This window comes from Chiloscyllium plagiosum, chromosome 15 (assembly GCF_004010195.1).
Source record: "Chiloscyllium plagiosum isolate BGI_BamShark_2017 chromosome 15, ASM401019v2, whole genome shotgun sequence".
Lineage (NCBI taxonomy): Eukaryota > Metazoa > Chordata > Chondrichthyes > Orectolobiformes > Hemiscylliidae > Chiloscyllium > Chiloscyllium plagiosum.
This window is the reverse complement of record NC_057724.1, coordinates 470,954-486,045: the sequence shown is the minus strand read 5'-3', so window position 1 is coordinate 486,045 and position 15,092 is coordinate 470,954. Positions and strand designations below refer to the sequence as shown.

Here is a 15,092-nt window from a genome sequence, read left to right as displayed (position 1 = left end):
GGGGTGTGTGTGGGGGGAGCGGGGTGTGGGTGGGGTGCGGGGGAGCGGGGTGTGGGGGGCGGAGAGGAGCTGGGGGAGCGGTGGGGGAGAGGAGCCGGGGTCCCTGAGCCACTGTTTGATTTCTGGTTAAACAGAGACTGAATGTCTTCCTGAAGCCGGTGAAAAGGGTAAAGACGAAGAGCTGACAGCGAATGAAAGGCCCCTCCAGCCTGAGGATTGTCGCCGAGTGCAAAAGACCAACTTGCAAACATCAGCAAAAACCCCTCGGTCCACGGCAGCACTCGGTGCCCCGAAGGAAACTAAAGCTCCGTTTGCGATGTTTGGCTGGGCTGAGAGAGATGCTGAGGTTGGCTGTAAGAAGACACACAACGTCAGCGCGTCAGCTTTGAAAGGACAGGTATAAAGATTGGATTAATATCCAGAGAAAATACTGCAGACATTCCTAGAGAATGGGAGCTCCCACTTAAAAAGAATGAATTTCCAACTTCTGATTATCAGTGCAACTCTCCTCTTCTCGGGAGCAGTGGGTGCTGCTTCACTGGGTATTGTTGGCTGGGCCGGCGATGAGCTGCCTTTTTCAACCACTGGAGTCGGTAGGTTGTAAGGACATCCAAAGTGCTACAGAGGAGTCTAGGTTTAATGGGGTGTGAACTGGAAAGTGGATTTGTTTGGATGGATGCAGGGAAGGCATAAAAGAGGTGGTGATATGTTAAAAAGCAGAGGAAGGCATTAGATTACAGGATGGTGTAGATGGGCAGAAATTCCTATTCTGTTCTGTTTTAACAGTGGCACATGGAATTTGAATATTCTAATAGCTCTGAAAAATGTGAGGAGATGCATTTTTAGAGGACAAACAAGGCAAGAGGGGACACGTTGAATGGTAAGACGCTTGGAAGTTCAGAGGAACCTTTGTGTCTTGTTCACATAACATTTGATAGATAGGGAGGATAATTTCTCTTTCGTATAGGGGTCAGTAACCAAGGATACAGTTTTACAGTAAAGAGCAGGAGTTTGAGGGGGGATTTGAAGAAAATCTGTTGGGTATCTGGAATTCTTTGCCTAAAGGGTGGTGGGGGCCGTAACTCTCAAGACACAAGAAATATCCATAGCAGAAAGGCGCAGGCAGGGTGATGGAAAATGGGATTAGACTAGATGGATGTTTGATCACTGATGTGGGCATGTTGGACTGAAGTGCCTTTTACTGTGCTGTAAAAGTCTTTGAGACTATATCCAGCTTTTGTTTATTTTTTTAGAGGGAGTGTAAATGAGACTAAAAGAAGATTTGCCAACAACTACTGTGTGAGCAAATGAGGACAAAGGTTATAATTGGAAAGATATTTAAGCTAAATTGTAAACTACATGCATAAAAGGTCTTGGCTAATATTCATTAAACTGTTATCTTTGTAAACAATGCAGTCTTTTTCCATAGTGAACTTTCTCTTTCTGACAGATTTATGAATCTGCAGTACGTGCTCATCACAGGCGTCAGGTACAGAAAGCCATGTGTACACCTCATAGACGACCCTGTGGTAAAGTGACATCGACCACCCACTTTCGTGCCGGGCAGTGTAAATCCTCTTTAGAACGTAAATCACTTTCTGATCACTTGCAAGTTCGAGTGTTGAAGCCTACTGGAGCAGAAGATCCCTGGCTGTCTGAATATATGAGATGTTATTCATCACGGTCACTCTGAGTCTTAGCAGCTTCCTGTTGGATAGAGCATGGGCCAATAGAATAGTTTATTTATTCTGGTCTGTTTTGGGCTCAATACTGGGCCCTAATTGGAGTGTATATTATGAGAGCTGATTCATGGATAATGCATAATTAGCAAACACTGAAATTGTTTTGCTGATTTGTAGAAAAGTTCCAGTGATAGTATTGGTGCATTGTCTTCAAATCACAACACATAACATTGACAGGACCACAGAGTTCCATTTCAAAATTGGGACATTTATTTCCTTGTGTTACAATTATTTTCAAAATTGATAATTATTGACTGTTCTGATTACTGTCAATTATGCAATGTGTACTATTGAGAGTGTCATTAGTTTGTAAATGGTAGATTTCACATGAATTTTTGTAGCTCAGTATTATTTTGCACAAATTGCTTAATTGCACTGGTAACCTTTAACTGTAGTTTTGTCATATAGTATGCACTATCGTATAATGAGTGCACATCTTGTAAAGTTCATTGGGCTCTTTTCTATAGGGGTTCATATTTGTAACCTTTTTACACTTTTAGGGTTCCCTCTTGTCATTGTAGATAATCTGGTCACGATCACATTGCTCTTTTGTACATTACAACAGTGACTGCTTGTCAAAAGTACCTAATTAATTTGTAAAGCACTTTGGACAGTAGGAGGTTTGTGAAATGTGCTGTAAATAGAAGGCATTGCTTCTTATGATGTGTACCTGCTCAATAAATACATTCATTTTTGTGATTGTGCTCCTTTTTGTTTGCAGGCAATGACTTTTCTTTTATGCAAATAATCTGCCTTGTGAGGTGATCATAGCATGATTGGAGATTTACACACAGGATTTACATACAGTGCTTTTTCCTGTTAGGGGACAGGTAGCAACAGCAAGTTAAAAACATAGAAAGTAGGAGCAGAAGTAAACCACTTGACCCTTCAAGCCTGCTGCGCCATTCATTAAGATCATGGTTGATCAACCAACTCAATAGTCTGTCCCTGGCCCTATATATATCTGCTCCCAGGAGGACCAGTTCCAATACCGTACAACCCAGATGGCCGCCTCCTTCAAAGACCGCAATTTCCCCCCAGACGTGATCGACGATGCCCTCCACCACATCTCAGCCCTTGAGCCCTGCCCCTCCAATCGCCACCAGGACAGAACCCCACTGGTCCTCACCTACCACCCCACCAACCTCCATATACGTCGTATCATCCGTCGTCATTTCCGCCACCTCCAAACGGACCCCACAACCAGGGATATATTTCCCTCCCCTCCCCTATCAGCGTTCCGAAAAGACCACTCCCTCCGTGACTCCCTCGTCAGGTCCATACCCCCTACCAGCCCAACCTCCACTCCCAGCACCTTCCCCTGCAACCGCAAGAAATACAAAACTTGCGCCCACACCTCCCCCCTCACTTCCCTCCAAGGCCCCAAGGGATCCTTCCATATCCGCCACAAGTTCACCTACACCTCCACACACACATCATATACTGCATCCGCTGCACCCGATGTGGCCTCCTCTATATTGGGGAGACAGGCCGCCTACTTGCCGAACGTTTCAGAGAACACCTCTGGGACACCCGGACCAACCACCCCGTGGCTCAACACTTCAACTCCGCCTTCCACTCCACCAAGGACATGCAGGTCCTTGGACTCCTCCATCACCAGACTATAGCAACACTACGGCTGGAGGAAGAGCGCCTCATCTTCCGCCTAGGAACCCTCCAACCATAGAACATAGAACAATACAGCACAGAACAGGCCCTTCGGCCCACGATGTTGTGCCGAACTTCTAACCTAGATTAAGTACCCATCCATGTACCTATCCAAATGCCGCTTAAAGGTCGCCAATGATTCCGACTCTACCCAGAGAGTGGTGGGGGCATGGAATGCGCTGCCCGTGGGAGTGGTAAAGAACCCACCCCTGACATCTCCCCTATACCTTCCACCCTTCACCTTAAATTTATGTCCCCTTGTAACACTCTGTTCTACCCGGGGAAAAAGTTTCTGACTGTCTACTCTATCTATTCCTCTGATCATCTTATAAACCTCTATCAAGTCACCCCTCATCCTTCGCCGTTCCAACGAGAAAAGGCCGAGAACTCTCAACCTATCCTCGTACGACTTCCTCTCCATTCCAGGCAACATCCTGGTAAATCTTCTCTGCACCCTCTCCAAAGCTTCCACATCTTTCCTAAAGTGAGGCGACCAGAACTGCACATAGTACTCCAACTGTGGCCTAACCAAAGTCCTGTACAGCTGCAACATCACTTCACGACTCTTGAATTCAATCACAAGGGATGAACTTTGATTTCTCCAGTTTCCTCATTTCCCCTCCCCCCACCTTATCTCAGTCAAATCCCTCGAACTCAGCCCTGCCTTCCTAACCTGCAATCTTCTTGCTGACCTCTCCACCCCCACTCTGGCCTATCACCCTCACCTTGACCTCCTTCCACCTATCGCATTTCCAGTGCCCCTCCCAAGTCCCTCCTCCCTATCTTTTATCTTAGCCTGCTGGACACACTTTCCTCACTCCTGAAGAAGGGCTCATGCCCGAAACGTCGATTCTCCTGCTCCTTGGATGCTGCCTGACCTGCGCTTTTCCAGCAACACATTTTCAGCCCTGGCCTATATACTTTGATCCCCTTAACCTCAAGGGCTAATCAAACTCCTTCTTGAAATCAGATAATGCTTTGGCCTTGACTGCTTTCTCTAGTAGTGAGTTCCACAGGCTCTCCTTATCTCAGTCCTAAATAGCTTTTGTTGCACCCTTAGATTGAGACCCCTATGGTTTGGACTTACCTGTCATCAGAAATGATTTTCCTAGGTCTACCCTGTCTAGTCCATTATATCCTTCCTGTGGTGTGGTGTCCAGATTGGCTCTCAGAAACAGATGTAGGTGCTGAGCTCCTCAAACCTGTTCCACCAATCAATGAGATCGTGGCTAATCTGTAGCTTAACAAAAGAGGACACCCTCCAAACTTGTCCTGATCATCATGCCCTAAAATAAGAAACCTTCCGTATCCTGTTCTTCCCTCCCTATTCCCGTAACCATCCAAATGCCTCTTAAATGTCACCAAAGTGTCTACTACCTCCTCTTCTGGTAGTGTGTTGCAGACTCCTACCATTCTGTGCGACAACCTCCCGCACATATCTCCCTTAAACTTGGCCGCTCTCACTTTGAACCTGTGTCTCCTTGTAATTGAAACTTCAACCCTTGGGAAGAAACCCTCTGACTATCCAACCTATCTCTGCCTCTCAATTTTGTAGACCTCTATCAGGTCTCCTTTCAGCCGCGGACTTTCCAGTGAAAACAATCCTTGTCTTTTTAACCTTTCCTCACAGCCAGTGCCCTCGAGTCTGGATGGTGAACCTTCTCTGCACACTCTCCAAAGCTTCACGTCCAAAGGGAAATGCTCAGTATCAGAAAACAACTTCTGCTCGGTATTATTGTCCAGGCAGACCTGTGAAGATTAGGTGGAGTATGTTTTTCCCACTTCTTGGTTCTCTCTCCACCTACTGAAGACTCAGCCGAACAGCGATGTCCTTTGGACCCGATCAACCTGGTCAGTCGTGGAGCTTATGAGCAACTCTTTGTGGTGGACATTGAAGTACTTCCGTGTCTTCTCAGAGTACTTCTGTGTCTTTGCCACCATCACTGCTTTCTCCAAGTGCTGTTCAAAATTCTGGAGAACTGATTCATCTGCGCAAGGAAGATATTACATGATAATCAACAGGACGTTTTCGTACTATGCTGAATCTAATCCCATTAGACCTCATGGGGTCCGGAATTGATATTTAGGACCCAATCGGCAACTTTTAGTGGCACAGTGGTTAGCACTGCTGCCTCACAGCGCCAGAGACCCGGGTTCAACTCCCGCCTCAGGCGACTGACTGCACGTTCTCCCCGTGTCTGCGCGGGTTTCCTCCCACAGTCACAAAGATGTGCAGCTCAGGTGAATTGGCCATGTAAGGGGTAAATGTAGGGGTACGGGTGGGTTGCGCTTCGGCGGGTCGGTGTGGACTTGTTGAGCCGAAGGGCCTGTGTCCACATTGTAATGTAAATTAATCTAATCTCGAAGGACTCTACGTTCATTGGGACAGTATCTGGAGGATTAGCTCCCGCCCCCGGATCGACTGTTCTCGCAGTCTATTCCTGGGGGAACCTTTAGGAAGACGGATAAGTTGCCGGAAGTGACGCAGCATGGAGGCCCTGGGCCTAGCAATGGCGTCAGATGGTGAAGCCTCGGCTCTGGTTGAGTTGGGTTTCGTGGAGCCGGCGCCCGCGGCCCGGCTACTGAGCTCGCAATTCCCCAGTAAAGTGGGAGGGCGGCCGGCGTGGCTGAGCCTGCAACTCCCGGAGCCCGAGCGGTTGCGGTGCGGCGGCTGCGCGCGGCCGATGATCTTCCTACTGCAGGTGTACGCGCCGCGGGGCCGCGCCTTTCACCGCACGCTCCTCGTCTTCTGCTGCGCGCACTCGCCCTGTCCGCGCCGCCGCTTCGCTGTTTTCCGGAGCCAGCTTGGCCGCGTCAATGAGTTCTACTCGCCCCAGCCCCAGCCCCAGCCCCAGCCCGAGCCCGAGCCCGAGCCCCAGCCCGAGGCGCCGAGGCCGGGCCCCCGCCTCTGCCGCGTCTGCGGAGCCTCCGGACCCAAGAGCTGTTCCCGCTGCCGCTGGGCCCATTACTGCGGGAAGGAGCATCAAAGCCTGGATTGGAAAGCGGGCCATCGAGAGGCCTGTGGCCAGGCGCTGGGTGAGTGATGGAGCCGCCAGTAACTAGCGGTAAACTGTTGCTAAATCTCTAACTAGCTGTAAACTAGTTACTAGGAGTAAAGCAGTAATTATTAGTAAACTCGTAACTAACTGGAGACAGAACCAGGTTGTGTTGAAGAGGAAGGAGTTGAAATACTGAATGGGACAGAATTTGTAAAGTGATATTAAAAAGGCACGAAGGCAACTGATGAATCATTGGAACTGGATTTGTCCACAGATACCAACCAGCTGCACCAGAGAGTCGCAAATGCCACAAAACTGCTGTAAAAAAAACAGGTGCAAGGCCAAGCCCAGCAACTACAAGTCAGTCAGTTTAACATCAGCAATGGGGAAGTTCGATAGAAACAATAATCCAGGACAAAATTAATCCACACTTAGACCATAAAACATACTTAAAAATCAAAGTTTGTGAGAAGATTTGTAGCTCGGGTGCTCGTCGTTGTGGTTCTGTTCGCCGAGCTGGAAGTTTTTGTTGCAAACGTTTCGTCCCCTGTCTAGGTGACATCCTCAGTGCTTGGGAGCCTCCTGTGAAGCACTTCTGTGATGTTTCCTCTGGCATTTATAGTGGTTTGAATCTGCCGCTTCCGGTTGTCAGTTCCAGCTGTCCGCTGCAGTGGTCGGTATATTGGGTCCAGGTCGATGTGCTTATTGATTGAATCTGTCGTTGAGTGCCAAGCCTCTAGGAATTCCCTGACTGTTCTCTGTTTGGCTTGTCCTATAATAGTAGTGTTGTCCCAGTCGAATTCATGTTGGTTATCCACCAGGTGATTTTTAACTTTGTACACCCCAGTCCAACACCGGCATCTCCATATCATGACCATAAAACATAAGCTGAATGGCCTAATTTCTGCTCCTATCGAATCTGCTCTGCCATTCAATCATAGCTCATAAAGTTAAAAATCACACATGTTATATAGAACATAGAAGAATACAGCGCAGTACAGGCCCTTTGGCCCTCGATGTTGCGCCGATCCAAGCCCACCTAACCTATACTAACCCACTATCCTCCATATACCTATCCAATGCCCGCTTAAATGCCCATAAAGAGGGAGAGTCCACCACTGCTGCTGGCAGGGCATTCCATGAACTTACGACTCGCTGAGTGAAGAACCTACCCCTAACTTCAGTCCTATATCTACCCCCCCTTAATTTAAAGCTATACCCCCTTGTAATACCCGACTCCATACGCAGGAAAAGGTTCACACTGTCAACCCTATCTAAACCCCTAATCATCTTGTACACCTCAATCAAGTCACCCCTAAACCTTCTTTTCTCTAAGGAAAACAGCCCCAAGTGTCTCAGTCTTTCCTCATACGATCTTCATCAGCGAACATCCCCACTCCTGATGTTATGATGGAGGCAAGGTCATTGATGAAACAGCTGAAGATGTTTGGGCAATGACACTCCCCTGAGGAACTCCTGCAGAGATGTCCTGGAGCTGAGATGACTGACCATCCAATAACCACAACCATCTTCCAATGGGTCAGGTATGACTCCAACCTATGGAGAGTTTGCTCCCTTATTCCCATTGATTCCAGTTTTGCTACGGTTCCGTGATGCCACACTCAGTCAAATGCAGCCTTAATGTCAAGGGCTGTCACTCCCACCTCATGTCACCATTCCTTGCCTTAATATCATGAAATCATGAACTAAGTGATTTTAAACTGGAAATTGTTTTTCATTTTAGCAAGTAATCCATTCGCACATTCCCACAGCATGACTTGTGCTTCATGTTTGTTGCATGTGGAACACAATGAGACTTTGGTCAGATCCTTCTGGAATAATCCATTCAGTTTTGAGAAAGTCATATTGATGTTTGAGGATGTATTCCACAGATTCAATAGAACGAGGGAGAGAAGGTTTCCTTCTGAGAACTTTGAGAGATTGAGGGGCTAGCAATTCAAAGTGTATAAAACATTAAAAGGATTTAATCAGATATGTGGACTGATTATTTCTTCTCAATGGGAAATCAATAACCCCAGGGTGAAATCTTGACATCAGACCTTTTAAGAAGGAAATCAGGGTTTGACAGAAGAATCAGGGCAATCTAAGCTGCCTGAAGAACAATAGAACCTGAAACGTTAACTCTGTTTTCCCTCCACAGATGCTACCAGGCCTGCTGAGTTTTCCCAAGTTTCTGTTTTTGTCTGATTTCCAGCAGCCGCAGTTCTTTGAGTTTTTTTTTAAGTCGAAGATATTCTTCAGTGAAATGATATGGATGAAGGACGAAAAAGAGCATTGTAAGCTGAGCTGGGTGGAGTGTGATCAGGTGTTTAGGGGCATGAAGCTGAGATAGCTAATTAAAGTGAACCATGATCTAATTAAATGGAAGAACACATTCAAGGGGGAGAATGGCTTTGACCTATTCCTACAATCAAAGTTGCCAAGTGACCAATAAACATTTGATTATTAAGGTACATTTATTAAATGCATATGAATCAAATGAGAAAATTTGCTCAGTCCACAGAGAAGGGTGATATTGGGATAATGTTCTGAGAGGAGTAATCTAGAAGCCCCTGTACATGTTCTGTGGACATGGGTTTGAACCCTAATTTGAAATTTAAATTCAATAGAAACGCAGGAACAGAGAATATGACAGTACAATAGTGACAATGAGATGATTGCCAACTGTAAAACCCCATTGAGTTCATAGATATCCTTCAGGGAAGGAAATCTTCCATCCTTACATAGTCTGGCCTACATGTGACTCCAGACCCACAGCAATGCAGTTGGCCCATAACTGCCCTCTGTACAACAAATGCTGGCTTGGCCAGCGATGTCACATCCCATAAACAAATATTTTAAAACATTCCTGAGCTTTACATGAGAAACTAAAATTAAAGGGGGGATTGACTGAGAATCCTTGCTCTCTTGTGTGTCCCCATCTCAGTCCACAATCCCTGGATGTTTGGCATGAAATTTCAAGATAATATTATCGACATCTGGCTGAAAAAGTGGAGCAAGAAGGTTCAATTGTAATATGAATGAATTTAAAAAATACTTGAAAAGGAAGAAACAAATACAGGTCCATTGGGAAAGATCATGGGTAGTGTTGTATTGTTATGATACTATGGCATTAAGGAGTGTTATTTTGTCATGGTTAGTTTATGAAGAAAAGCTGAGATAGAAGTGTCAAGCAAATTGCTCAAAGCCAATAAAGTAAACAACTTCTGAGGCCTTTGGTTTACTTTAATGTTGGAACAATAGAAGCAGCCTGAATGGGTGGGCTCAAGCTCCCACAGATGTTTAGTTTTAACTTTCTACAGTTACAGGGGTCTTGAAGTTGGATGTGGAAGTTCTTATTCCCCTCACAGTTACAGCTGAAAGTTGAGGTCCTCTTCCTGCTGCTAGAATTGCTTTTGCCTTTGCCAAAGATGTGTTTATGGGATGTTTGTGTTTTAACTGTAGTGTAAAAATGAAGTGTGTTTTGCTTCATGTTGAGTAGTTTGATCAATTGAGTTGCATCTGCAATATGGTGTCTTACATTTACCTTTAAAATAAGAAAATGTTAGGGTCTAGGCTGCATTCTTAATATATTTTGAGGAGGTTTGGCCTGATCTGTAACAGTACTCTGGGAATAGATGTTTTAAGAGCTATTCAAAGAATTAATCCAAATATGTACAGGTTAGGTGGATTGACCAAGGTGAAAAACACCCTGTGCAGGGTTATGGGGATGGATCTGAGTGGGATGCTATTCAGAGGGTTGGTGAGGACTTGATCAACTGACTGGCCTCTTTCTGCACTGTGGGGATTCTAAAGCACTATGATTCTACAGTGGCATGATGGGCTGAATGACATCCTCACATGTAGTGTGATTGTATGTTTTAGTAATACTGAGAAATCCAGTATGTGAAATGAGAACATTTAAAAAGTGCAAGTTAACAAAGAGTTGACTATCTTTCAACATTCTTAACCAGGATGTGGTCAAATATGAAAGATTCCAATGTATTTTGCATGGACTATTATATGGTTCCATTTAGATTTAACTGGTATTTCAGTGTTCATATCAGCTGATTTGATTGTGCTTCTGACATTATGGCAATAATATGTTATTTCAGTTATCATTAAAGATTTTATTATTTAAAAGAAACACTGAAATCACCATTACCTTCCCAAGTTTCACTGTTTTTGTTTTGACATTTCTGATATCTTTTGTGATGCATTTGATACTGAGTTCCTATTCAGTAAAGTTCATGATGCACTCTACCAATTCTTCACAGTGTACCTGCAATAGGCCCGTGAACTGATGTATAACATGAATGTTATTGATAGAGTCAACAAGCTGCAGTCTCCGATAATATGGCTTTCTGCAGTGTACAAAAAAACAGTTGCTTGGGGCAACGTATGAGTTCTAACTTTGAGCTTCCAACCTAGCTCCCTGAAAGCCTGTCTAACATCCTCGGCACTCCTCCTACCTATGTCGTTGGTGCCCATGTGGACCACGACTTCGGGTTGCTCCCCCTCCCCCTCCAGGACCCGGAAAACACGATCAGAGATGTCACGTACCCTTGCACCTGGGAGGCAACATACCAAACGTGAGTCTCTCTCGTTCCTACAAAACCGTCTATCTGTGCCCCGAACTATCGAGTCCCCAATTACTACTGCTCTGCTCTTCTTCGCCCTTCCCTTCTGAGTAACGGGGACAGGCTCCGTGCCAGAGATCTGAGCCCCGTTACTTACCCCTGGTAAGTCATCCCCCCCACAAGTATCCGAAACGGTATACTTGTTCTTGGGGGGGATGGCCGCAGGGGGTCCCTGCACTGGCTGCTTCCTCCCAGTCCCCCTCACTGTCACCCATCTATCTGCCATCTTTGGGGTTACTACTTCCCTATAACTCTGATCTATGACCCCCTCTGCCTCCCGAATGATCCGAAGTTCATCCAACTCCAGCTCCAGTTCCCTAACATGGTCTTGGAGGAGCTGGAGATGGGTGCACTTCCTGCAAGTGTAATCGGCAGGGACGTCGATGGCATCCCTCACCTCATACATTTTGCAGGAGGAACATTGCACTGCCTTCACTGCCATCCCTCTAAAGCTAACTTTTATTTTTAAAAAAACTTGGTCTAAAGAATACAACAAGCAAAATTCAGCACTTACCTACTTACCACAACAGGTGTTATTATTAGGTTAGAGGAGGAGGGCGGGTGGGAGGCACTACCCGTGTAGTGCCTCGGGTTCCTCTCCTTCGCGCTTTTAAAGGGGGAAAAAACCTACCCAGGTAAGCTTACACTAACTGCTTCCGGGTCTCGGCTGCCCCTCTGGTCGTCGTCACTTCCCCCTGGTGCTCCCGCTCTTTCTGTGAAGAGAGAGAAAAAAAACACCGCTGCCCGCTACCGGTAAGCACTTTTAAAACCAAACGAACAGTCGAACAGGTTTAATTGGAAGCACTAGCTTTTGGAGCGCTGCTCCTTCAGGTGGTTGTGGAGGACACAATTGTAAGGCACAGAATTTATAGCAAAAATTTACAGTGTGATGTAACTGAAATTGTACATTGAAAAATACCTTGTCTGTTGAGTCTTTCATCTGTTCGAATACCATGATAGTTTCACTTCTTTCATGTGTAAATCACAAAACTTTTTTTAAAACGTTGCATTCTCACGTTAACTGTAACAATTGGTGTTAGCTATACAATAGGTGTTGAAGGTGTTAGCCCCCTGTGTTCTCTGTCTGTGCCATAATGTTTAGATTGATTCTAATCTAAAAAGTGAGATAAGAGGTTTACATGAATTCATGCAGTTTTTGAGCTAAGTACAATGTAACTCTGAGTACAAATTCACCCCACAAATGTATATGTATATGTGTGCATGTGGATCTTTGTGTCTAGTGTGCTTCCAATTAAACCTGTTGGACTATAACCTGGTGTTGTGTGATTTTTAATTTTGTACACCCCAGTCCAACACCAGCAACTCCAAATCATAGCTGATAAATTTCTCAACCCCATTCTCCCCATAACCCTTCATACTCAAGAACCTATCTCCGTCTTAAATATACTCAACGACCATTTTCACAACTCACTGAGCTAGCATTTCTGAATTATGGTGAGAGGCCAGCAGTGATAGGAGTCAACAACAGAGGACTGTACAGATATATGCAAACAAATTCTGAGTTACCTGCATCAGTACCCAGATATTCATTTCCTCCATTCCAGGAAATTCTTCTGTGAAACCAAGGGAGTGGGGAATCCTAGATTCCTCCCTCAGGAGGACCAACATTATCCAACCAGACGCTGTGGCCAATTCCTTGGGTAGTAGTGCTGAGTGTTTATTCCTTTGCAGGTAAAGCAGGTAGTCTGTCTTCCCTCAACATCCTTTTCCCAGAGTTTGAACTGGTGATGGAACTTGAGGACTCTGAGGACCAGGAGCGAGAAAATGTGACATGTGGAGAGCCACTGGTGGCAGCAGACTATGGTAAGTAAAAGTTGTATTAGCAATTTATTTTAACAATTGCCTGTACTCTCCTTTGGGATCCTGTCAAGTTAAAGTTAAAAATCACATAACATCTGGTTATAGTCCAACAGGTTTATTTGGAATCAGTAGCTTTCGGAGCACTGTTCTTTCAGGTAGTTGTGGAGTATAAGATTGTAAGACACAGAATTTATAGCAAACGTTTACAGTGTGATGCAACTGAAATCATATATTGAAAAAGATCTGGATTGTTTAAGTCTCTCATCTTTTAGAATGACTGTTGGTTGCACTTCTTTCATATGTAAATCCCAGAGCTTTCTTTTTAAAGTTACATTCTCAAGTGAACCTTAACAATAGATGTCATGTCAGCTCAGATAATGCATTGAAAGTGTGAGGTGCCCTGTGTGAGGCTGTCTGTGCCCCAATGTTCAAACTTATTCTATTTCTAAAAAAGGGATTTACAGAGTCTAATGCAGTTTTTGAGCAAAATAACATAATTCTCCAAGTACAAATTCACCCCACACACTTGTGTGTTCAACTAGATAAAAAATCTCAGGCAAAGCATTTAAAATCAAATATGGCTTTAAACTAGAAAAGTAAGAGATCAGAACTGGTTTGTGTTGGTAACTTTTTATTGTTTTGTAGCTCAAAGTCTAATTTCCAACATTAAATGACTAGTTACTGATAGCCATCACTAGAATACAACAGCAATTATGGCATAGATTTATTGTTTATAATTTGTTTTTGCTTGATACAAGTTTTGTTTCAAATTCTAACTCTCGTTTAATATGTAATGATAAATAAAATACCCTAAACTGTTTGAGACCTGAAAGATGCAGGAAGGGGACAAATGAGTAAAGAATTAAAATATTTCTCCTAAACCTGCGCACGTTCTAAAGTTTATATCCAAATTCTGGGCGATAAGTAATTCAGCTGGAGAGTATTTTCACTTGTTTTGAGTTTTGTTTCAGTCTTTGAATAGCAGTGACCCCAAACACTTAGTTAGGGAAGTAGGATAGAGGATTGATGAGTTCTGGTAATAACGTATGTCTCTACTGTTTTGAGATTGTGTGACTGAGGGCCTTGCCCAAGAGGAGCTGGAGGCCATGGCAAAACATGAGTCAAAGGAAGACCGCATCTTTGCAAAGTTTAAGAGGAGGATAGCACTTGCGCCTGATCAGGTACATATATCCTGTACTGTTTTCTTTCCTCTTGAGTTTGGTTACAATACAGAGCAGTAATCTGTTACACAGACCTGAGACAGTAGTTTTATCAATTACCAGATGTGCACCGCTGGCTTGACACTGCAGGGGTTCAGTTCATTTTGAGTAAGAGATCAGTCATATCTGAGCTATAGTTCTTGCCTTCCATTTGCTACTTTCTTTGAGTGTCAAAGTGGAGGAATTTCAGCCCATCATGCCTGCAGTGACTGTTTGAAAGAAAGACTCCCCCATTTGGTGCAGATGCAGGAAGTAGAATACTTTATGGTAAGGTGATTTTGAATTTCATGATCCTATTTGAGTTTAGAAATGTTCAACAGCCAAGGGTAATGAATTTGATTTCACTTGAAACAACAAGGTGGAACTTTTTTGAAGCACAGAATGCACATCTCTATTGTTCCTTGTTATAGGTGTTGCGTTACTGCAGAGGAGGAAGCCCATTGTGGGTGTCTGAGGAGAATGTTCCTTCCGATGTAGATATCCCTAGCTGTGCATGTGGGGCCAAACGTGAATTTGAATTTCAGGTATGAATTATTCTGTTGACCTTTTGCAGAGTTCTGTCCAGTGATCCTAAAAAGTTTAGAAGTTTGACTCTTGTATATCATAATGAGTTTAGTGGCCATTTCAAGTGGTATTGGATAACTGATTGCTGTGATAATTGGTAGTTTTCTAAGATGGTGCTTTGACACACATCTAATTTCACTGCGATCACCTCTTATTCTTTCAAACTTATCCTGTTTTGTTGAATCTGTCATAGAACATAGAACAATACAGCACAGAACAGGCCCTTCGGCCCACGATGTTGTGCCGAACTTCTAACCTAGATTAAGTACCCATCCATGTACCTATCCAAATGCCGCTTAAAGGTCGCCAATGATTCCGACTCTACCACTCCCATGGGCAGCGCATTCCATGCCCCCACCACCCTCTGTGTGAAAACGTTGCCCCTTAGATCTTTTTTATATCTTTCCCCTCTCACCCTAAACCTATGCTCTCTAGTTC

At 44.5% G+C, this 15,092-nt stretch overlaps 2 protein-coding genes across 3 annotated transcripts in view; both read left to right on the top strand.

The window, feature by feature from the left end:
• The first annotated feature begins 102 nt into the window (after positions 1-102).
• LOC122557463 (centriole, cilia and spindle-associated protein-like) lies at positions 103-2,441 on the top strand. The gene is made up of 2 exons (XM_043705223.1): positions 103-397; positions 1,451-2,441. The coding sequence occupies exons 1-2, from the start codon at positions 317-319 to the stop codon at positions 1,691-1,693; spliced, it is 324 nt and encodes a 107-aa protein (XP_043561158.1). The 5' UTR covers positions 103-316; the 3' UTR covers positions 1,694-2,441.
• Positions 2,442-5,754: 3,313 nt separating this feature from the next.
• pdcd2 (programmed cell death 2) overlaps positions 5,755-15,092 on the top strand; it is a 13,270-nt gene continuing 3,932 nt past the window's right edge. Inside the window, exons 1-4 of one of the 2 annotated variants that reach the window (XM_043704247.1) lie at positions 5,772-6,446; positions 12,742-12,873; positions 13,936-14,051; positions 14,501-14,614. In XM_043704247.1, coding sequence (XP_043560182.1) covers positions 5,900-6,446; positions 12,742-12,873; positions 13,936-14,051; positions 14,501-14,614 — 909 coding nt within the window. In that variant the 5' untranslated portion in view covers positions 5,772-5,899. Of the gene's footprint in view, positions 6,447-12,741; positions 12,874-13,935; positions 14,052-14,500; positions 14,615-15,092 lie in introns of both variants that reach the window. The other variant, XM_043704249.1, reaches the window with a different exon arrangement.

What these genes read in the sequence shown, in the direction of transcription:
- LOC122557463 (XM_043705223.1), top strand. Translation starts at nt 317, where the DNA reads ATGTTTGGCTGGGCTGAGAGAGATGCTGAGGTTGGCTGTAAGAAGACA. An exon ending in CGTCAGCTTTGAAAGGACAG is followed by an intron (nt 398 to 1,450) that starts GTATAAAGATTG and finishes TCTTTCTGACAG; the next exon opens with ATTTATGAATCTGCAGTACG.